Below are 26,068 nucleotides of genomic sequence, written 5' to 3' on the forward strand. Positions count from 1 at the left end.
AAATAAAACTTATCACAGAAAATATATTTGCAAAAAATATATTATATTGTGTTAATAATCAGCAACCAAAGTTAAAAATAACTAATATTGATATTCAGGCTTTGTGATTTGTCTGTTCTGTTATACTACAAACATTCTTAATACAATGAAGTATTATTATATTAAAAAATTATATTAAAACTGCACATTAGGTTTACAAAGGTGTTTATTATCAAAAAGATGAATTTGAAAAGTCTCAATCAACAAGCTTCCCCATAACACAAGATTTAACTAAGCTTTTTGCTAAATATTTCTAATAAGGTTGCTGACCAGAAAAAAAAAGAGAAGTGTAATGCTATATAAGCTTGTTTGTTTGTTTTTGAATTTTTTGCAAAGCTACTTAAGGGTTAACTACACCAGCCATCCCTAAATTAGCAGTGTAAGACTAGAGGGAAGGCAGCTAGTCATCATCACCCACCACCAACTCTTGGCTACTCTTTTATCAACGAATAGTGGGATTGGTCATCACTTTATATTGCCTTCACAGCTGAAAGGACGAGCATGTTTGGTGCAACAGGGATTCAAACCTGTAACCCTCAGATTAACCATTAGCCAATCATATAAGTTTGAGTGGTTACTCAGTTGGTTAGAACTTTATAATGAATAAAAGTTTGAAAACATATTAATAAAGCCCCTATTACCTGACAAACTTGAATGCTTTTACTCATTTCAATCACAAAGACAAATAATACAAACTAAAAACACTTAACTTTTACAAATTCACAAAAATGACAATGTATCAAAATAAGTAAGTTTCTTCCCAAGTTGTCAAACATACCTTGCCAACTATTTATTTAACCTATTAAGTAGGTCAAAATGTATGTCACAACCTTTTACAGTATTACATTGAAACTTTAAAGCACTTTGTTATCAATGTATATGAATAAAATTAGCATCAAAACAGTCATAAAATCAAATTTGAATATTATAGAAGTTTAAGTTCTTAATTTTATTAGGAACTATTTTTAAAAATCCTCAATTCTCCCAATAAAATAAGTTATAATTTTCATACACTGTAAATGTATTTTCAAAAGCTCTAAATAGCTGTTTGTTCAGTGCTGCCCTCTATATACAAAATTTATTTTCTATGGCAGACCTTGAGCACCCATGCACTCCAAGATCAAAGTGGTCCAACTGCGTCTCGCATCCAAATCATTACACAACAATCCTACACTAGTAAGTGTGCAGCACACACTTCTCATGCATGTGACTATTTCTATTCAATTCTATTAAACTATTGCCTTGAGTTTTGGCAGAATATGGAAGCACCAGTTTTCAGTGGGAGAAAGAGTGAGATGTTAAAAAGAGTAAGTACCTAGTAGAAACACATTTTCAGTCGAAGAAAATTATAACTTCCAATACATTACATTACCTCCTCTTGCATAAATAACTAGAATCCCACATTGAAAACATGAAGTGACTGTCCAAAAGGGAGAGATCAATGGGTGGATAAGGATTCAAATCATTTGATACTGAAATCTCAATCCTATAGAGTTCGTTAATGTGGGTGAGAGTAAAATGATGTGTTTCTAGGCATAGAGCGGCTATGGCACAATGGACCATACAAAGCAAGCCAACTACATCCAAAACTCAGCCACCAGGAACTGACATCCACATAGCAGTAGAATGAGAGTCATTATGTCAGTAAGTCAACTACATTCCAAAACCTAGTCATCTGGCAGGTGTATGAAAGCAAATCATATCTTCACCTCAAGTTCAGCAAACTGGGAAGAGTCTCATCCACCCCCACTTCCCATCTATGACCAGAATACATTATGGCAATGTTATAAATTGTTTAACTGATCAATGAACTCAACAGCCAAGCAATTGGTATAATAATGATGTATATGTAAGGTAAACTATCTCACTCAAAACCAATCTTACAGGAACTGAACCAAGCACATTAACATCTTTGGTATTGAGGAATGGAGTAAGAGAAAGAAAGTTATTAATCTTCAAGTTCCATCATCATGACCCATATGGATGGAAGGAATAAGAGTGCAATTAAGTGAGGAAACAGAGACACCTATACTGCATATGTAATGATTTGTGCTGATTGGTTCAGCTCAGAATCCAAAACCCAGTCACTTCTCCAAGGGAAATTTATAGCTACAACTTTCCCTTGGATAAATCCATCAGAGACAGATCATCAGACTGGAGGGCACCTTGTCATCTATATCAGCAGAAAAGCACCATCATACTTTCAACTAAATGGTTTAATCCTTATACCATATATCATTATCACATTAAGGAGGATGCCTACATATTCCACCACCCCAGCAACTTGGAACATAAAAATGGTAAGAGCTCCAATACTCCACTGAAAGAAAAAGGAAGAGAGAAAATGTAGTGGAGAGTATGGAAGAACGTCAACATTGCAGACAATGCAATGGGTCACCATAAAAATTCTACTCTGAAATGCAGACCATACCTAATTTATTCAATTGATGGCATGGCAGGGATAGGTGGCTATCCCTTTCTGTTTACCCATGAAGTCCATGGGTGAATGCAGTCTGGAACAGACATATTAATTAATCATATATACTGCAAGGAAATTCTAAGTGTGATCATGTGGAACATCCCAGCTCCACAGAGTGCCTTTGGTGGACAGAGAAATTATAATTGTCAGCTCATCACAGGATTACAGTATCACAGTCTCAAAGAGTGAAGGATGGCAACAGGTGAAAGACTGTTCCCCATTGAGAAAGAAACAGCTACCTGAAGCAGAGAACAGGAGATAAGAGTATGAGGTGTAGTTCCAGTTAATGATGAAAGAAGTACCTCCAATGTTCTATAAGGGTGAGATGCAGGTAAAAGGAAAGGTAGATAATCAGCTTGAAAATATCAGAAATTAATTATGGCAAAAAAGGAGACAAGGAATAAAAGGCTAATCAAATCAAAAGGTAAAATCCAAAGGATAAGAAAGGAAGGAAAAACTCAAAACAGAGTAGTAGTGCCAGGAAATGAAACAGCAGGTAAATGAACCAACAGAAAGAAGCTACCTTGAAGTTAATGAGACAAGCCAGAGCAGGTATGGGACCGACAAGACCAAACAGATCTGACTAGGATAAAAGGTGGGAGATGGAAGGGAACAAAATTGAAGAAAAAGAAGAACCTGTCCCACAAGCCTCCAAAATGCAGGGTAGGAAAATTCAATCTGAAACAAAAGGGACAGATTGAACTGAAGCAGCTAAGAAGAACCAGATCTGTGTCAAACAGAAAGAAGCAATCAAAAAGACCTGACACAGAATGGCAAGAATAAAAAAAATCACCCAGGGAAAATAAAAAGAATGAGAAAATAAAGATATGAACTGGTCCCAATCCTGTCTGAATGTATTGACAGCCAAGACTGGTGGATGAAGAACTGGAGGCAAAGACATACAGATCTGAAACAAGTTTGAAAGGCAAGGCACAAAATTATTACCCAACCCTATGATGAATGAAATGAAGACAACACCATGAGGAATGAAAAATGGTAACATGGACATGAGAATACAAAACAGCATCCATGGTCCTGGAGAAAAGGCCCATACCATAGTGTGATAAAGGACAATACAGGAAAAATGGAAAGAATCAAAAAATGGTTGATGAGAGACAGATCAATCACAGAACTCTAATCTGTATCAAGAATGCACTACTAATGGAAGAACTATTGGATGTAGGACGTGTAAATTACAGGAATATGCCAAACATGGAAACATGAATAAAGAATGCAATACCAACAAAGACAAATAAGCAACCAAAAAAGAAAAGAAAAAAAAATCGAATGTTGCAACACATATACCTCACATGATGCTGAAGTCATAAGGTTAACATACCCAGAAAAAAAGTGGACAAGTGGAGGAAATGAGCCATCTATAAGTTTCAATTAGAAGTGGAAGAGAAATGAGCTTGGTACTCTAGAAGATCCCAAAAGCAAAGAAACTACACTTTCAGGAAAAGTGAAAGTAAGGAGAAGAAAGATATCCCATGAAAATACCCAAGAAACACATGGAAAACCTTAGAAAAGAGGAGTATGGTGACCAATACCAGTAGGAGAGGCAATATGGGAAAACAAAGGCTGGGAAACTTGGCTAAAGAGAAAGAAATAAGATTCAGATTTTGCTCCTCATACAAGCAACAGAGATTTGAAGTGCAGAGATGCAATAAAGCAAAAAAACAATCTACTGATGGCAAACTAAGGAAGGATGACCCATAGCCCATGAAGCATGAGGCATGCAAGCACCATGAACAAAAATGTCAGGAAAAGGAGGGAAAAAGAAAAAGAAATTATAACTGTGAAATGTGTACAAAAAAAGCTGTAGTAGGCCTAGCAGACTCCAGATTAGAGGCCTGGTAGGCCAATACCAAGTCATGTGGAGTAAAATTGTCAAAATATATGTTGTCCTAAATGAATTTGAGAAAGAAAATGAACAACAGTTGGAAAAGGTTGAGCAGATCCCAGACCCACGAGTTTTCAAAAACGAAATCAAGAGTATAAAATATAATTGATTAAGAAAATGAAAAAGTCACTATGTTGTAAAAATTATGTATGCATATGTTGACAATGAAGCTAAGTAGATGGCATTTGTTAAGAAAACAATATATTTAATCTAATTTATGATTTCCCAGTAAGATGAACAACAGGTAAGCTTAAACTGATGTTGTAATACAAGAAGATATTACTAAATGTTAATTAAAAAACCCTAACCTTACAAGACGTATGTAGAAATCTAACTAAAGATATGTTATTGTAATGAAATAATCACAAAAAAATAATATTAAAATATTCAAAACAGTATAACAGTTTATACAAAGTCAGTAGACCCAAATGTGTGTTCAAGGCCTAACAAAGGTCAACTCACAGAACAATCAATCTCCTAGTATATTCAAGTTGACAATTTTTCATTTGAGTCCCACCACTTAAAGCCTAGGTAATTGTGCTGGAAGTAAATGATAATATTTTCGAAGTGGACACATAAGATTGGTGAAAACTAAAAAAAAATAAACTGAAGAACAATAAAGGTACGTTATTACTTAAAACAACATAAATGAAAAATGAAATTTCTGTTAGATGAACACAGGAAGGAAGCACAAACAAAAAATGTCTTGAAGATAGCACTGACAAACAAGAATTGATAGTTCAGTATAATTGAATAGCAAGAGTCATGTGCATCAGGAAGGTTTGTCCCAGTCCTATTGGTGGAGGGTTGTCACATGATGATTTGGATGTAATATGCAGCTAAACAACACTGATCTTGTAGCATGTGGAAGCTCAAGGCTTGTAGCATTTGAACACATTTTTGCACATAAGGATGGAAGTGAATGAGAATAGTTATTTATGTCATTGACCAACTTCATATGGAATATTTATAGAGTAAATAAATAAATAAATATTAATAAAAGAAAATTGTATTAATAAATAACAAAGCTTTTCTGAAAAAGAAAATTTAATATTCATTTAAGATATTTTGGAAATTAGACAAATTAAATTTGAAAATATCCAGATAAAGAAAAGTATTTTTAACCTGAACATGAAAAAAATCACTTTGCATTTGGAGCAATCAACACTGATTCTATATGTTTAAACATAAACTTTTACTGAAAATATTTAATAAAAAATTTTAATTTTTTTTGTCCCCAAAAGACTTGTAATGTTTACTGAAAAGTTTGCTAAATTTTATGAAGATATATTAGGTACTTTCAGAGTTATAGAATATATGTCTTCTTTGTTTAATGGTGTTAATAAAGTTGTATAAAATATGAACCCATTGTTAAAGGGTTAAATGTAAAGGATAAATTCCGACATACACAGAATAATAATTAAAATATTAAAAAAACAACAACTAATATCTGAAATAAAACCATACAGTACTCACCTAAGTAAGCATAAATGTGGCTGAGAACTCGTGCTGGTTGAACTTCAATTGGGGAAACTTCAAAAATTGTCTGGACATGGATGTCATGGCTGAGGAGTTTTTCTTGAATTATACTATTCTCTGCTAGGATAACAACTACACAAAAATATTCCATGCCATATGATCAGTATCTGATACTCTTTTGTTAAAAGTATTATTTTAATCACAAATAAAATACTTATACTAACATTGCTTTAAGAATTCAACAGTTTTTTTCTAGTTTTGTTTTACAAAACTCATTAGAAAAAGTTATTTTGAAACTTAAAATTTTTCAACTGAGACTCCTATAAATAAGCTTTCTTCAAACTATATAATACTGAAACATCAAGCAGTCTTGTTTGATAATTACAAAATATCAAACAAACCTTGAACAACCACATCTGGTTTCTTCTCAGAGCACAATCTTCTGTTAAGTGGGTCTAACTCACCTGGAGCCAAGAATCCCTAAAAGTTTAAAAAAGTTATATATATTTAATGTTTTATTATCTAATATAACTCAAGGCTTAATGCTTGAATGTCCAACAGTGGAGAATCTTTACACAAAATTTTAAACAATATAAAATAACTGATTTGAATCATAAACAAAATGCCATTCACCACTAAAAGACAAATGGTGCATAATACAATCCTTAAAAATGTTTTCACTTCCAACTCCCTTGCATTTTAGCAAGTGTGAACCACAGGTGATTGAAAAAAGCATACTAAATAAAATTACACACACATATATTATCAATGCCATCCATTCTTAGTAAAACCCCAAACAATTACTAGCTTCTGATCAAATCAAGATACTTGCATAAATAAAAATTAAAAAGTAACTCTGTTAATTAGATATACAACTTAATACACTAGTCTAACTTGGTGTATGCAACATCATATTATAAAAACTTATAATGATTATCATTCACTGGGTACCCTCACTGTTATTAAGTTTGACCATAATCCAAAAATTGTCTTATGAGATTTAGATTAGCACTAAATTATATACTAAGCTAACAATGTAACTTATATAAATATTTAACAAATAAAAGATAATAGAAATAAATGCATCATAAACTTTAACCAAAACTATTAAACTTGAATAAACTTGTTAACAATATGTCTCAAATTTTGCCTTTTGCGTTTCTTTTTTTTGAAGAGTATATTTAAAGTTACATAAAAGTTTGATTTGAATAGATGTGTTTTTGTTTAATGGTAAGATTTTAATGATGTTAACAATTGTTGTTGTTAATGAAGGAAGTGATGATTATACCCTGAAGATCAATCACCTTTTATCATCTATTTTCCAGGCTCTGTGCTGGCAAAGAACTACCTTCACCACATTAATCATGATCAATGAGATGGCCTTGGTTACACACTATTATCCACCTTCCAAATTTACCCTGTAACACACTTTTGCAAAAGACACTAAAGTCATACTCAGACCAGAAATGTTTACAAGTTTGTCAAAGATCTTCCTCTATGCAATTTTTTCTTCTTACAGAGCAATTTTCAGCCTCTTTTTTAACATGATGCATCCTATGGCTGTACATCATTTTGTAACCTCATTGTTAGAATATTTTTCTTCAAAAAAGGCTTTTTTTTTAACCTTTCAGTGATGGCATTAGTTTCGAATAGCAGGTAATTTATCAGGAATCAAATAAAAAAAGGTGCTAAACATGTTGTTCATAGCACCATAACTTACCATACAAATCATTCAAGTATACAGTAATTAATGCTCTTAACAGTTCTCATATTTAATGCACCTTATACAATGTGCAATGATTTTTTTCCAGCATTAGTATTTAATGCTGCTCATAAGTTGGGTAATGACAGATTATAATCATGTGCATGTTTAAGTACTGCTCAAAGAAAGTATATTAATAAATTTCCAACCTTCCTTTTCAAAGTTTATGAAAACATTACATGAATTATCCCTATTAAGGCTAATAATACTATGCATAAGAAAAATAGAGTATGGAACTTCTAGAATACGTGTAAGTTATATCATAAACAGATAAACAAGTCTGTTAGCATGAATAACCTACACTATGTAACTCTCATTTTACTCTCACCCACATTATCGTACTCTATAGGATTGAGATTTCAGTATTAAGTGATTTAAGTCCTTATCCAACCATTGATCTCTCCCTTTTGGACAATCACTTCATGTTTTCAATGTGGGATTCTAGTTATTTATGCAAGAGGAGTTAATGTAATGTATTGGAAGTTATAATTTTCTTCTACTGAAAATGTGTTTCTACTAGGTACTTACTCTTTTACACATCTCACTATGAATGTCTAGAACAGGATATGTACATTAATGCACAAAAACAATTTTTTAAAAGTCAAATAATATATTAAATCAATGAAATATTCCAATGTTTAATTTTAATATATTAAATACAAACTTTAACCCACTTCATTTTGAAGAAATTGGGTAACTTTGTTGTTTTGTTTTAAATGAAAAACCTTTTGATAGTGAAAATACTACATATAACTTTTCAGTAAACAATGTATAGAATGTATGAAACATTCCTTTTTGATAAAATTTACAATATATATATACAGTGAATTATTCATATTTAAATATAGCACTGAAATAAAGAGATCCATAGTGACAAAACTGAGCAAACATTTAAAATTCATATTAATAATCTATAGTTAAAGAGGAAAAAAAAATATTAATGACAATCTTTTCAAGTTAACATACTTCTTGAACAAGACGACCAATGATGTACAAAGACTGGGCCCACATGAATGGAATTTGCCCAATTGGCACCCTGTCCTGACTGTGTGGTTGTCTATATTCAAGGTCAACCTATTTTACAGTGAAAGATAATAATAATTACTTAGTTTATAAGAACTCTCAATTTAATCAATATATCATAATTAACTTAAATTGAAAATTTGCCACATTAATCCACTACAAAGTTCACAAAAAAAATCAATAAAATAATTTTCTTGATCCCCTATTACTTTTTACTAACAAATAAAATATAGTACTACTTTTTCACAGTTTGTTGTAAAAACATACTTGTACTGTATGTTAATCAGAAACGAACATATATCTTATTCTGTATTGACTGGGAATTTATTGGTTTAAAGTAATAGTGGGAAAAATGTTCTAAGTGTATTTTTTGGTTGCGACTTTCTCCTTCTTATCTATTATGGAATCTTACATAAATAAAATGACTAACTAATAGATATCATACAACCTTGTCAGCTGGAACAGTGTATAGTTCTGGCACAAGTTTCAAGCCATTTTCACTTTTAATTAGAATTTCGTCTAAAGCTTCAGAATACTCTTCTACCTGCAGTGGACACAGACAACAGTTATGAGAAAAAGATTTAAGATATACACATATTGAAGACCAGTAATATTAACAGAATACCCAGCTCTTTACTTTGGCTACTTGAAATGTCATATTATTAATATAAGCAGATAACAACAACTCATCTATATCACATACCTGATGATGTCACTATTACAGAAAACAATACACAAAATTAGTAACTGAGATATTTATTATTACTATTTTTAATACATTTGCAGAGATGCCAGCTATTTCAAATGACTGAGCGTAATGATTGTAGACAGAGCCCTTTATCATTTGTGGCTACTAGGCTTGACCAATGTCTCTAAGCTGTTTATTATTATATTATTATTATTTATGACTGCTATAGATTGCTCATTTATGACTGTTTTGTGCATTTAATAAATAAATTTAAAAAAAATTCTTTTGAAATTCTTTTTCATATTCTGAATTGTTTCTCATAAATGTCATTATCTGCATTGTTTTTGTCTTCACCTCAGCCTTTTGTTGGTGAGATGCCGATTTTGTATGTCTGGAACAATTGTTTATCCAGCTATGCACCACAGAAAAATCAATGTGATAAACTGTACAAAATGCATGACTATCACGGACTTTTGATGCAATGACCAGATATCTTGCACTATACTCTTTCCTACATTTTTGATTCACAGTTTTAGTCCTTTTAAATTTGCCAGAAACAAGACAATCTGGTAAATGAGGCCTCTTTTTTTCTATCTTGTGAATGATCGCATTGGTGTTTCTATGCCACTTAGAAAACAAGAAATACCCATCTATGTGAGCGCTGATTGGCTGACAAGCACTGATGACATAACTATGGATTCCCCCCATATACCCAGTATGAAGAAGCACTGCACTCAAATTATTGGTAGATGTGAGAGATACAAATATTTTTTATTATTTCAAGCACAAACATGATTATTGCAAAGTAGCCAATTGGACTATGTCTTTTATTTATTACCAAAATTTATTTATATCTCACTAGAAATTTTCTTTTCACCCATTTCAAGCCCTAGGGGAACAATTTATCACTTTATTGTATAGGCTTATATAATATATAATAATTTGGGAGTTGCAACAAGTTGTAATATTTGTCTGCATAAGTGTATAGTCGCAATGAATACAGCAAAATCATTATAGTTGGCATCTCTGCATTTGCAATGTATCAGAATTAGAATTAAAGATACTGGTAAAAAATGCAGGTATATTATTCTCCCTAAGTTTTAACTGAAATGGATATTCTTATCACTCACTAAGCCTGAAGAAACCCTTTGTATCTATAACTAAAACTAAATGATAAATGAATAAAATACATATAAGATTTAGAAACATCATTTGTCATTTACCTTTACAAGTGAAATTTATTTTTCATCTTACAAAAGAACTTTTGAATCACATAACTAACAAACTATTTAATTATACTCAATATATATGTTATTTTTCTATTTCAAGTTGATTAACTTTTACAATATGTAAACCTGAGAGACATCATTTTGGTCACTACCTATTTGGCTCAATATTCAATTTATATATTTCTTTTCCTCTTAACCTATAGGAAAAAAGTCCTAAAGGAAAAAAACTATAGAAAGACCTGCATCTCAGGACAGCTGATATTGGTGTTAACACTTTTACTAATACAGTAGAGAACAACCTGAAGATGACCTAAGAAGACTGAAAGGTTGTTCTTTGCTTTATCAGTAAAAGTGTTAATATCCATAACTGCCATCCTGAGACACATTTTACTTCAAATGGGTTTCTCATCATCACAAATTACTTCACCATAACAACTATACAAGAAGGGTAAGTCTGAAGCATTTCTTTGTGTACTGTGTTATCTGTTTAAACTCCATAATGCCCAAACTTACCTACATACCATTGTTAACCATACACATTTGTGTGATCCTAATAAAACTATGAAACTTAAACCAAAAAATTATTTACAGAAGAAATGAAATTTTTTTCACCCAACAATAATGAAAGGAAAAACTAATCCCTAATTTTGTAAACATAAAACTATCCAAGAATTTTAATCAGTGGACAAATGTTATCCATAATCTACAGAAAAAAAAAACTACTAAAAGCCATGTTAAACTCAAAACATAAAGAACCAAATAACTTGTAGAAACAAAAATGAATCTAGATCATCAGCTGTTCTGCTGCATTCAACCAGACATTTATGGACTCATACAGCAACATCAATTAAATCAATAGCAAGAACTACAAGTAAAAAGGAGATCCACCACTAAACACTATGTAAACTAAGGAGCCAACAATAAAAAAGACGCCAATACGATAAACCACCAACAAACCTCATAATTGAAAGATCCAACCAACAATTAAGCAATGAAGAGATTCATCTACTCAATACTTCTTGTTAACCTGAAGATGGCCTAAGAAGGTTGAAACATTGTTTTCTGCTTTATTAGCAAAAGTGTTAATACCCATACCAGCCATCCTGGGATACATTCTTACTTTAAGTGTGTTTCTCGTCATCACAAATATAGTATAACCTGCTCAATTTTGTGCTATTTTCTAAACAGAAGACAATAATAATGAGTATAATCTGATATTATTTTTAATGTAAATAATTAGTTAGCAATATTTACTATTTCATTAATATAATACATATCTTGAAATATCAGTTTAATATTAACAAGTATAATAAAACAATGAGTCCAAAATAATAACAGAAGACTAACATTGAATAATGTGTTTTAATGTTTTTCCAAAAACTAGATAATCTACTAGATAACAATAATTCAAGAAAAGGAATCTGTATTGCTTTTCATTACATTAATTAGACAGTCAACTCAATCCATAGTCATTATTGATGTATTTTCAAACATTTCTGATGAGAAAAGTCTATATGACAAAAGCTACTAAGGCAAACAATATTAAGTCTCTTTACTTTAGAGAAAATATTTTAAAAATGTTTACATGCAAGATAAAGATATTCGTTATGTCAAATGGTATTAAATAAACTAATTAATATAAAATCTTATAAAACTTACTGCTTCTCTGTCACCACGAAAACATGCATCAATGATCAAATAACAGTAAAATAGTGGCCATTCACATTCAATTCCTTCAAACACCTTTAGTTCCCAAGGTTCATAATATAATCGACTTGGATCCTAAAAAAAAGAAAAAACATAACAGAACAATCAAAACTAGTACATCAATTCTCAAGATAAGAAGAGTACCAGCATAATTCCCATCCTAAAATCAGCCATTTATGGACTTGAAAAAATGTTGTTTTACAGCTGTAGCAAAATAAATACAGCTCATGCTGCTTTAATGGTAGTACAGTAATTAATGGGTGCATTCTTGTAACATTTTGTAGTTCTACACAATATCTATGCAGTTTGCACAGTGGAGCTGCAAAAATAAAAGCTCTCCAACCATCAAAAGTGCACTCTTGAACAATCCAGTTTTGTGTAACAAAATTAAAAGTTGTAATGACATAATTTATGTTTATTATGACTACATCTGGTGATTTAATTTACCAAATTAATTCTGTGTCAGATTTCACCTTCTGAAATAATAACATTATTCATAATTAGTTAAATTACTTTTTTATCACAGAATGCTACTGTTACACTTGGAGAAAATTTACAATTCAGCTGACAGAATTCTGGGAATGATTACTCCAGAAAAACAGTATCTGGAGCACTGGTACATTTTGATGAAGCTTATAATGTTGTTGTCGTTTGACCTTTAATGGTGCAAAGCAACTAGACTATCTGCGTCAAACAACTGGCAAAAAAATTAAATATTTTTAACAATAAAACTATATAAAGTGTAAAGGGAAATTAAGTTAAAACAAAAACAGTGGCCTAACATTGGATAAAAACTTCAACAGAATTAGAAGGGCCAATAGCTCTTAAACAATTAAAGACATTTATAAGGTGGACAGTGTCACCATTGCTAATGGCACTGTCCATTGTCAGGGATAAACCTGATAAAAATATATCTAAAACAGTGCCATCGCTTGTGGTCGTAAAGATGAAACAAAAGTAAAATGTGTTTTATTGTGATTTGAGTGTCACACAGATCACACACTGGTGCATCAGTACCAGATAAAAGAAAATGATCAGTTAAAAAAACTGTGACCAATATGTAGCCTATTTAGGACAACTTCCTCCTTCTGATCTTTACAAAAACAAGACGACCAAAGTCCAATAGAAGGTTTTATCTGGAAAAGCTTGTTATCACATTGATCACTCCATGCTGACTGCCAACTGGCCTGTTATCCAGAAACCTGGATAGAAGTAGATGAGAAAGATAAATGGGCCAGTCAGTTTTGAATATATCAATGAGAACAGGATGAGAACTAACATGAAGGGATTCAAAGGCCAGTAGAGAGCTAAGCAAGGTGGTATAAATAGTACAATTCATATACAGCATAACTTCTATGTTATCCAGGGCAAGAGAAATTGTGTATAATTCAGTAGTGAAAACAGAAATTGTACAGGGGATCCTGTATGCAACCACTAAGTCATAACAAACCATGGAAGAGCCCACACAGTTACCTGATTTCAAACCATCTGTATAAATGGGAATGAAAGAATTCTTCTATCGATGTTTGGCAAATAGAATATGGTTCTTCCAGCTGGGAGTATCTGCCTTCTTCATATGACGCAAAAAAAGGTCACACTTGAGTGTGGTAATAAGTCATGGTGGGATGGGCTGACATGTGGAGACAGCAATGTCATCCAAGGACAGATCCAATTCAGCCAACTGCACCTAGATATGAAGGCCAAAAGGAATAATGACAGACAATCTATTCCAAAAAAACATGGCCCACTGAGAAAGGAAAAACAACCCCAAGTGGAATGCTGTGGTAAGGAATGAAGTTTTGATGCATACACTTAAGACAGTTGCAAATGGCAGAGATGTAGAGAAGGTTTATGAGACTCGGTGTACAAAGTTTAGACTGGAGAAGTGCATAAAGCTCCTGTGCAGAGTCAAAGCCCCAGATTGTGAAAAGGGTCCACCATTTTCAAGGCTGAGGTTCTGGCAGAGCTATAGACCAGAGACCCATAGTCCAGTTTTGATCAAATGATGGCATCACAGATCTTTAGCATTGAAAATCAATCCGCTCCTCAAGAGATGGAAGATAGAACATGGAGGATGTTCAGTGCCCTTGAACATTTGACACATAGCTGCTTGATGTGTGGAATTAAAGTGAGCTTATGATCAAATATAAGCCCCAAAATCTTCTCATACTTTTCTGCCATCAGTTGAATCTAAATGTTTTTTTCTACACTCATAAATAAGATATGAAATTGACAGAACACAACTGATTGATAGGAGTCAGTATATAAAGAAACAGAAACAAGTTGTTTTTACCTTACAACAATGGAACAGTATAAACAACATCCTTACAACAACTTTCAAATCATAGTTACATCTATCGCTAGTATTCAATACTCGTGCATTTTGAATTATATAAAAAAAAAAGTGTTAAATATTCCACCCAAGAGGTAAGTACTTTCCAAGTCAACTGTTAAATGAAATCACAACTTAATAACAAGATCCAATATTATATTACAGTTTAATGATGGATCTTGCCATTCCATATAGTACTTCCACATCCCTAACTTAAGTTAGTAAACATTAACAGTAACTTTAACTTAAGTTCGCGATACTAAATTTTATGCATTTACTTTTGACAATAACTTCTAAAGTGGTATACAATTTCCAATCTAAAGCACTATGCATATCACAAACTCTTAAAAATTAAGCACTAAGAAAAAAACAACAAAATCAAACTCTTAGACATTTTGACCCAATTGCTAAGGGTTTGTCACATTTACAAGTTTCCATAATGTAATTTTTAAAGACCTTTGTATATCTTCCCAAGCTTTCAAAGTTTATAAAATGAAATCAGAATTTTAAGTGAAATATATTTTTACTGAAACCTTCCCCACAAATATACAGTGTCAAAGTGATATTTATCTTAAGATTAAAAATACTTTTCTTCATCTAAAAATGTCAAAATATCATTTGCATAATTTCTAAAACCTGCTAAATGAAGTTCAAAACATTTTTATTCAGTAAAACTTTTATTTATTTCCTCTACCTTAATTTTGAATATACTTCATCAATTTGAATAACCTTATAGCCACCATAAAAGAATGTGAAATAAAACTAAATTACCCATTTTTTATTTTTAGAATGATTCTTATTGTAACATGAAACTACATTTGTTCATCCTAAGTTGCTTTACTCACAACAGTATACATTTGTCTATATTTAAACTTTACCTAACCATGCCTAACCCCATTGCACATGTTGAAAAACTCATAAGTTGCTTGTAAGTGTTCTTTGTGAAAATATTTTTTTTTCTTTCTCTATTTTACCTTATCTAACCTTATCAACCTAAAACAAAGTTTAATTTTTACATTGTAAATACTTTTATAACAAATAAAGAATTTTTATGAAAATCAAAAATTATAGTACTTACCTGAGTCTTTTCTTTTTGCTGTCAACTGTTGATGAAACTTAACCCTACTTTTTATACTTATGTCCAAATCAAAACATAATAAAGATATCTAAAAAGGAAACAATATTCTTTAAATATCACAATTCTACTAGCATTCTAACAATGTGACAATAACTGCTAAAAATTCAGCTAAGCTCACTGATGTGTTTTCCATGGGAATAAAGTTTGAATTGGAAATGAAACAGACAACCTTCTGTACAGAAAACAATTTAATATCATTAATCATTTAATTGGCTAAAACTTTGGCTTTCTTTGATTATAAATCATATAGTATTAAATAACAAAAAGAATTGTTGGCAATTTGTGAAAGAGAGGATGTGACATATGGATATAGTAAAAGGAATCTAATTTTCTACTTTACTGCTCTGTAACCAACTGAGATTCAAGACTATAAAAATAATGCTTTTCCTGAGTAATAACAATATTATAATGAGTAATGCATATTAAAATTCATACTTCTCATAGGAGTGATAAATAAATTAGAGAAAAGGGAATGCCTAACAAGCAAATGCCACAATTCTCATATTAGGAAAAATTACTTTGTTATGAAATTAAGAAATTAAAACTTATATGATATTAAAATTTAAATTATTAGCTACATTTTAATGTCAAGTTAATTCACATATAAGGATAATAAACTACTTCAGTTAAATTTTGAATGTAATTCAGTGAAACCTCATGACAAGCACAGAAAAGGATGCTTATAAGGAAAAAGCTAAGCAGTACAAAAACACTTTTTAATCAAATTAATGTAACCAATAATTTTGAATATAGCCACAATTATAATTACTTACAGAACACTGATGAAGCTACATCCTCTGCATGACCTATAAAAACCTTCCTTTATTCTTATCAGTATTTACATAACTGTAAATGTAAAAATGTATAGTCATGCAGTTCAATAGACAAGTGCAGTGCAAGATGAATACAAGTGCAAGATACTACAACTTTGAAATTCATAAAAAAATTTAATTATTATATTATTATATTTCCCTTAACATACTTTATTGTCTACTTTATCCAGAAAGATTTTACATAACCTAATTGTTTATGAGAACAAATATCACAAATGTGCTAAAATTAATGAGCTGAAAAAATAGACTCACCTCCTTAGCTGTCTTGTGTCCATCTCTTAGAAACCTTTTACATCCGTACCTTCCCTGCAAACCCATATTAGATATCTAAATACATGTCTCAAATACATACAGTTAATGCAAAAATTAAATAACAACAAAGTAAAATTTATTTATTTTTTCACAGTAGTACTATAAAACATCTGTATATTTTATAATCAATGATGTGTTGATAAAACTATTGTTTTTAGCTTGATATTAAGACTTAACCATGTCTTAGGAAGTTACCTAATAAGGAATTGGAGGAGGCCAGGTGTCATGAAAAATTACAAAAATAAACTGGTGTCTAGTTGGGAAAGTTTGGAAAACACTGCAGTAGAGAATTTATTTTGGAAAATTATGCAAAAATTATACTTTTCTTTGCTAACTAAATAAAATAAAAACTAAAATATCCAATACAAAATATTCAGTTGGTTTTATTCCAAAGCAATCATTGCTCTTCAACTGTTTTTCATTTAAAATGCATAAGCAAACCTTATATGCATATCTTGTAGTGCAATTAAAAACCCAAACAACTTGAAAAAAAAAAAAGGAATATTAAATGCTTAAAAAATTCACAAAGTTGTAGTAGATTTGGAAAGAAATCTTTTAATTCAACATCTAATAACTAGGCCATCTGGAGACACCTCTTATAAATATGTTTAACCCTTTCCTAATCTGAAAACATCTTTTTGATACATCTGATATTCTGTCTACAAACCAAAACTTCGTAACCTTGATGCATGACATGATTTATACTTTCTGAACAAAATCAAGTTTCTCTGCAAGAAATCAGAAAATCATATAAATTGTTTAACAATTTTTAGTTCCTTACATTTTGTGAAACTTATTTCATAAAGAAACATGAGTATAAGATAGAAAAAGTATTCACACTAAGACCTCCTTTTTCTATGTTGTTTGTCTAAAACTTTATAATTGCACCCAATACTTTTTAAATGAAATTACAATTGCTCTGTTTGGTAATATTTCAATAGTACAGGAGGCATAATTTTCTTGTCTGTACATAAAGAACAATAATAACTTGAACAATTAAAGAAAGAAAGAAAAATAGGAACTTCTACATTATCAATTAAATACATGGATTTTATCTATCCATCAGTTTTTACTGTTTTTTTTTTTAAAGTATGTTTTTATTATTTTTCTTTGCCTTTCAGGTAGATATGTAACTTCCAAAAATTACATATTGTGTGACAAATATTTGTTTGAAATAGCATACCATTTACACTGTCCCTGATTTCCTAAAGTTTAAGATATATGTTACTCAAAATATAATAGGGATCACTCTCGCTCAAAACTAACTAATACCCAATAACGAGGTGTAAATGATTTACTATTATGTAAAATGTAATATGTATAGAAATGCATGTAATGTACAGTGTTAAATGTGTTGCAAAATTACTGCGTATTCTCTGAATTTGTAGAAAGTTCTAATGAGTAAGTATCAAACAATATATGTTTTACATTATTGCTAACTGAAATTTCTAGAACCTTGCCTTAAGATTTATAAACTGACACATGGAAAGACAGAAATTATTATTAACTGGTTTGCTACAGTTAGTATACTCTAAACCTAGGAAGCTATAGCTGTGATAAATGCTTATTAATTGTGAAACTTTAGATGTTTGACCAGAAACATTTATAGATTTTGATCATTACAAACCATTTAAATGTCAATAAATTACCTATGAATGTTAGTATTTCTACAAGGGCATTACATATCTTTGTTACAAAAAGCCAGCTTGTAAATGGTACGAGGCCAGCCAAAATAGAGAGCTAGCTAGCTTGAGTGAAATGTAACAATATTAATTCAAAATTAATTTGCTTATCATGAAAAATATTCAGTTTCAAACCAGTTAGATAACTCAGTAATGTTTGCAAGTTTGTAAGCCTTTTGTATATAAATCATTATTTGTAATAACCATTATTATAAATTGTATAGTTGTTTGCATATTAAAATATATTTGTGTTAAGAAGAAAAACTGCATGTATCAAACTTGCTGGAAAATACAATAAATTTGATACATATGGACATTTGAGTAACTTCTAAATTAATATTAAACTATCTGGCTGTTAGAAATTGTAATATGTAACATAAGAAATTGGGGGCTTGTATCCAAGATCTAAACCAGATACAAAATTCGATCTGAAATAAAATTCAAATCACAATTCAATTTATATTTATCAGTGCCAACTAGATTTGATTGTGTCTAATTATCAAGATTTTCTTGAAGCACCCTTTCTCAAACAACTAGAAAGATATAAAAATAATGAATTGCTTGAAACTGCCACAATTTTAGAACTACAAGTTAAGAAAACAATAAGAAAAAAATTAGCTAAAAAGTTTATTATTAAAATACTCTAATGTCTCCACTAGTAAATCAGAGTTCAGTTATAAAGTTAGAAATCTAGCTAAAATTCAAACAAATTAAGCTTGAACAAGCCAATACTGAAGCTGAGAAAGAGAAAGACCATATCAAAACTCAGAAAGAACAAGCCTGTATCAAAGCCAAAAAAGAGTCAGAGCAAGCCCTGTATCAAAGCTGAAAGAGAGAGCAAATGCCTCAAGGCCAGACATGCCCATATCAATGCCGAGAAAGAAATCAGGTTGAAAGAAATGAAAATTAGACTTAACTTCTATAAACCAAGGCAAAATGACAAATTTGAACTCAAAAGATATATTAAAGAACCACCATTTAATGAAAATGAAGTTGGTGAATATTTATGACATTTTGAAAAGGTTGCTCAAAGTATGGAATGACTCATCAAAAAAAGTTTATTATTACAAAATGTTTTAACTGATAAAGCACAAGAAGCATATGCCTCTCTCTCTCTCTCTAGAAGATTATACAGATTATGATAAGGTTAAAGCAGCTATTCTCAAAGGGTAAGAATTAGTACTAGAGGCTTGTCACCAAAAGTTGAGGTTATTACAAGCAAGATGGTCAAATTTACACAGAATTCACCCACAAAAAGGTTTACTTTGATCAATGGTGTAATTCTATGCATATTGGTAACAGTTCCAGCAAACTAAGACAATTACATCTAATTAAGGAATTTAAATATTATACAAGTTACAACTTCAAAATTGATTTGGGTGAAAAGAAAGTTGAGACACTACAGGAGGCAACTTCTCTTTCTGATGATTACACTTTTAACACATAAAACCACTTTTTATAAAAAGAAATCCTGCCATCTCAGCAAAAACCGATATCAATTCAATCCACTAAAGTTGAGAATTCCTCTAAAAATATCAGCTCCTCTAGTTCAAAATCTTCTGATAGTCGGGATAAAACTTTATCAAAACCATTAAGGCTTGTCAGTCCTGGCTCTTGGTGCAGCAAGAGGGTGGAAGAGTGTCAGCAGAGGTAAGTATTATTGAAAACACATTTGCAGTTAAGGGAAAAGTTAACTCTCAAAACATGATGAAATTGGTGACATATGACACACAAAAGATTCCTCTTCTGTAATGATAATCCATTATAGACTATGTAAATCAATTTACAAAGCCAACTTGTGAGGATAATGGAAGATAAGTTACAGGATAGCACTTGAATGAATAATCATTTCTCATACCTTGAAATGAGTTAGTATGAGCCAAATAACACTTGAGAGCCCTGTCAGGACATAACAAATTATCAGGACTGGAGCTGTCACAGAGGTAAGAAATGGCTGGCAAATGGATTGGTGAGAAAGATCTTTCACCTTCCCTGACTGCCAGAATTTTGAGTAGATGAAACCTATCAGGGTAAAGCAAGACAAATGTGGAATAATAGAGAGTCCTATGCGCATGGATTGCAAACTTCAGCCAATAACGTCCACAAGCCAACATCAACAAAAACTACAATTTAAGAGAGAGATGAAACAAAGAAAATAAAGGTAAGTCTCAAAAAGAGGATGAGCCAACACATGTAAAACAACTGTAAAATCCCAATACAGTAATTGAGAAGGTCACTGGGACCAAACAATAATAAAGGATTTTACTACATCTGAGAGAAAAGAAATTGGGATTCAAAAACCTTCTGATATTTAGAATACCTAAAAATAGTGGATAAAAATTTCTTATACAAAGCCACTGTAACAAAGTAAGATCCTACTAACATATCCAAGTCAGAAAACAGGATATCGATTGATACTTTTAGATGAAGAGGGTTTAACTTTGAATACATCATTGATGATAAATATTCCATTTCCATTGATAAACAAATGTGGTTAGCCTGTGGAGAGATTTAGTTAAGTACAGAGAAATCTTTACGTTGGGCAATATACCACATACTTTCAAGCATGAAGACTGAGTTTCCAAACATTTGGGTGGAGAATGTCTGATCAAGATTGTCTCAACAGAGATTTCAATGTGGAAGAGGTAGAGGTGAACGTTCCAGCATATATTGAAGAAGCAAGAACCATGCTTAAGCTGAACAATAAGGTACATCCATAAGAATTGATAGGAATTAGGAGGAATCATAGTCAGAACCAGGAGCAATAGCCAAATTGGGGAAAAGGCATATAGATGTAAACCTGTCTTATACTGATTGAGCACATCTACTGCCAATGCTTAAGGATGAGGTATGGAGACCAAAACAATTGCAGTTGAGAATTCCTATGAGTAGCAAAGGCATTGACCATCGGAGACCATGACTGAGAGCATATCCACTGAAAAACCTCATAATGTAGCATCTCTTCTGTCAGAAGAATCTAGTCAGCTTGAAAGAAGTGATCTACAATTAAATTCACCATTCCTAGAATATGACATCCTAAAAGACTAATATGATGGAAATGAACCCAGTAGAGATGTAATGTGTGAAAAAAAGGTCTCAAGAATGTGTGCCTCCTTGACAAGAAATCTGAGATGCAATTATGGAATTTTTAAGAATGTATCATAACATTTTCTCCATTCAAAAGAGACAGGCCTTGAACCATTGCCTGATATACTGGTAAAAACTCAAAAATGTTGATGTGGAGGGTGAATTTGTATTCTGTCTATGTAATCTGGAATTCCTGACATTGAAGATAGGCTCCCTATTCCTGAAGAGATGCATCTTGGGATGAGGTGGAGTAATGGGTACCTCAATTGCTCCAATCCAACCACTGTTCACAAGCAATGGCACTGCTTTAAGTAATATGTCAAGATTATCCAAAGAATTAGAATGCATGATCCAGTGGCTGCACAGTGATCACAAAAGGGACTTTATATGTGCTCGTCTCAAAGGAATGAAATGTTTGAAGGATGCCCCCCATCCCCAGAGAGAGAGAGAGAGAGAGAACCATGTGTACAGTAGAAGGAGAAGACAGAAGTAAAATTCTGACAGCTCTTTCCATGGTTTGAAGTCAGAGGTGTTGGTTGAGCATGACTTAGGTGAGTATTCAAAATTACACCCAAACAGGTGAGATATTACATTGAGGCAAAATAGGTTTCTTTAATCTAGTAAGGAAGCCTGCCTTTGTAGCTTCTGAAAGGAAAATCTGAGATGTTGTTCTGTTAATTGACAGGATGAACCAGGAGGAGACTGTCATCTATATAATGATGTGTGCACAAGCCCAAAAATTGCAAATGACAAAAACAAGCTCAAACAACTCTGCAGAAGACATAACATGATGATGTAAGACCAAAAGAAAGAGCCTGGAACTGTAGCACCTGACACTTCTACACAAACATGAGAAATCTATGGGAAGATGGAGTATAAGCATTGGTAACATCAATCTTGGTCATCCAGAGCCCTGGTGCAAAGTAATTGATTGAATTGAAATAGATCAATGATTGGACAATAATCTTCTATCTTCTTGGGTACCATGAATAAATGGGAATAAAATCCTGGAAGAATGGGATCAAAGAATCCATGAGATGCAAAGAAGTTGCAAGAAAGTAGTTAAGAACTACAAACCCCAGTCAAAACTATTTTCTGAGTATACATGCTTACTAAACCCCTTTCCAAATAGTATATAAATTCCTTTGTAACCTCCAAAATGCATATAAATTTTAATGTATCAAACAGTGTATAATACACACAATGGGGTTAACATGCGATTGAAAAAACAAAAACTTGTATAAAAATCCTGCTGATCCACCATTACACCAAAACACTCTATACTGGGCTCAAGACTACCTGACTTGATATATTTGAGATTAGACCTCAGTACTGACAAGGATAAGTCAAGGATTTACCAATTTGTAAATAACTTTGGGAGACAATGCTAACATAGCCAAACATGACCATTAGGGTTGAAGGTCCACCACAGTAAGCAACATACTGTTTTGGTCTCCTCTGTTCAGCCTGTGACTGAGAATGCTTTTATAGAGAATTTGTCCCACTTGTTACAATTAATTATTTAGAAGCTCATCTAGAGCATGGAGAGATGATGCTAGGTAGTGGAACATAATTTTGATGGCAACATTATCTATTGGCAATATTTTAATACTCTTTTTTTTATCAATATAAAAATTTGCTCACATACTTCAAATGATTTGGAGGGGTTTCATTTTTTCCTGTTAACACATGCTAGAAAAGTGACTCACGTTTATGTCTGTTTGAGAGTACGTAAAGTATATAAAGTATGCTACTACCAGTGGACTACTACTCATCTGTTACTCATATTCATTTTGAAAACTGATCCCTAACAGAGTTTGAGAAAAATATTTAAACTATTGTATTAATACAATTTAAACAATATATTTACATAGCTTATGAAAATATATAATTTTTGCTTAATTAAATGTAAATCAGCTCTTCTCATCCATAGAGTTAGTAAGCCTTATGTGTAAAAAATATGCAAAAAAAGTTCCAGCACTTTTCACCTGTAGTTTTTCCTCAATAGTTTCTCTGGTTTGTTGAATAAGTTCTGGGTCTTCAACAGCAAAAGCTGGGAAACTAATAATAGAAAGAAGTGCAGCATCCACTTCCTGCATAAGGTAAAAATATAATTAATATGGCTAATGTACCAAGGATACTTGCATCAGATTAATCTTGGATTAAATAAACCCTTTATAGGGCTTAAAATTACAAAGTGAAAATATATTTTAATACTAACTGTCTTAGGCTACAACTGACATTTTCTGCCTAAATAAGAAAAGCATTTAATTTGTTTAAATATTTTTATTTCCTTAAGTACTATGAAACAGTAATTTCAAGTTTATTTGATTAACATAGTCTTATAAATACTCACTGGTAAATTTTAATTTCAATAACTAATTCCATATACATCAAATAACCGAAAGAACCAATCCCCAGTGATGTGAAAAGTTAATCTACCAATTTAAATTATTTCATAAACTTCAGAGTGGCTATTTGTGTTGCACTCTTGGTTTCACTTGGAGCTAAAACTCCAAGTTACTTATACTACCCATCACAAACACAAATTGTGTTTTATTTTTATTCTTTTGGTTAAGACACATTTTAAAACATGAATGACAGTGTGATTAATTCCTAATAATTTAGTGTTGAATATCCTGTCTGTGAAATAAAATTTATACACAAGATTACAGCAAATTGAATTTTATTTGAAACAGAACATAACATTTTCATTACGATAATAATGAAAATTTTGCAATTTCCACAATTTAAATAATTCAAGTTAAAGATGGTTACTGCATTATTCAGCATTTACAAAGGATTTTGATATTCTTGTTAAATTAGATAATAATGAAAAAACAGCAAGATTTTAAAGAATTTTACAAATGAAAAACCATACTAAAAACTAGGAATTCTACACCATGATTATTTACCTTTGAGTTGGACTCCCTTGGTAGCATAGATTGTAGCACAGCCTAAAAACAAATGTTACACTTATAGACATATATATATATATATATATGTGTGTGTGTATGTGCACGTAAACAAAGAAAAATAGCAAAAGATCATTACATACAAACAAAAAGTCTGAAAATTCACATTAGGAATTTTTTAAAATAGGCATTATTAGTCACTCATAAACTACTACCAATAAATAATTATATAAAGTAATAGTTCATATACATACACACCTAATATTTTAAAACAATTCAAAATATAGGTTATACACAAGATACTAAAAATTACAGAAGTTTTACCTGTTCTCCAACATTGTAGTAATTACAGGCATAGACTAAATACAAGAATATACATTTTATAGAGTCTGTCAGTGATGTAATTTCTTGATTGATGAGGTTTGTACTGGGAATCAAAGCAAGTTAGTTAAATGATGATATGAAAAAAAAAAAAAATTTCCATGCTCTCAAAAATCAGATTTATTGTTAGGTAGACTGACTTCCCGTCTTTCTCTCTTTTTTTTTTTACATGGTGAGGGGGTCTCCTAGAGAAGATTCTGTTCTTTCAGTTCACATTCTCTAGGATCTAAACAGCCATCTACGTGTTTGCAGTGCGTGGAGACCTGTGAAGGCGAGGTGAGGATCCCAGTGGTTGTGCAATCCAATCCTAACACACCACGTTTATACTTCTGTATAAAATCCCAATATAATTTTCTTTGTAACTTCACTATTCTAAGATAGCATTAAATACCTTTAGACCTTGACCCTAATTATATTTTTACCTTTCATAGCTTTATTTTTACTTTTGTTTATTACTAATATTCAATCAAATGCTATTTATGAATGAGTTATAGTTAGATACACTGAAAAAAACACAAAGCAGTACTCAATATCTAAGAAGAATAGTTTCACTGAGATCAGCAGGACTTAGCTTTTTTGGATCACAATCCCAACCAAAGTAGGGATTGAAAATTGTTTTAAAATCTATCCAAGTGGTATTAGTTGATTGTTTATTTTTATTGAGTAATGATCCCTACTTTCCTTAAAATTTTCCTTCCCTATGTATTCATTCAGTTTTTAAATGTCTATAGAATGGACATAATATCTATAAATTTTAGTTTAACCATATCCCTGATAGCTATAACATTTTTAGGATTAAAACCACAAATCACAAATTTATAAAGATAGTAAGAATCAATCAGTGCTTTAATATCATCCAGATTAGAATGTAAACCTTACCAGTTCCATTGTATCAAAGTTCCATTTTTATTTATGTGTAGGTGAATTTGGTTGGAGAGCCTTCTGTTTTCAACCACATCTTCTTTCTTTATTTGAGAGAGGTCTATCAACCTCCATGGATCCTGCCCTGGGTTGACTGGGCAGGTCTTTGCTGTTGGAAGGGGATTTTTAGTGACTGAGGATGTGAACGAATGATTGTT

The 26,068-nt window shown here is 31.5% G+C and overlaps 1 protein-coding gene across 4 annotated transcripts in view; it reads right to left on the minus strand.

Moving 5' to 3' along the window:
• Positions 1 to 26,068, minus strand: part of LOC143225918 (putative phosphorylase b kinase regulatory subunit alpha) — a 90,192-nt gene that overhangs the window by 40,949 nt on the left and 23,175 nt on the right. For all 4 annotated transcript variants that reach the window (XM_076456149.1, XM_076456150.1, XM_076456151.1 and 1 more), the window contains exons 7-14: positions 24,609 to 24,650; positions 23,682 to 23,786; positions 16,865 to 16,918; positions 12,262 to 12,384; positions 9,134 to 9,229; positions 8,629 to 8,736; positions 6,302 to 6,380; positions 5,898 to 6,032 (exon numbers count right to left, since the gene is read on the minus strand). In XM_076456149.1, the coding sequence (XP_076312264.1) occupies positions 5,898 to 6,032; positions 6,302 to 6,380; positions 8,629 to 8,736; positions 9,134 to 9,229; positions 12,262 to 12,384; positions 16,865 to 16,918; positions 23,682 to 23,786; positions 24,609 to 24,650 (742 nt within the window). The remainder of the gene's footprint in view (positions 1 to 5,897; positions 6,033 to 6,301; positions 6,381 to 8,628; positions 8,737 to 9,133; positions 9,230 to 12,261; positions 12,385 to 16,864; positions 16,919 to 23,681; positions 23,787 to 24,608; positions 24,651 to 26,068) is intronic.

This window comes from Tachypleus tridentatus, chromosome 9, assembly GCF_004210375.1.
Source record: "Tachypleus tridentatus isolate NWPU-2018 chromosome 9, ASM421037v1, whole genome shotgun sequence".
NCBI classification, from domain to species: domain Eukaryota; kingdom Metazoa; phylum Arthropoda; class Merostomata; order Xiphosura; family Limulidae; genus Tachypleus; species Tachypleus tridentatus.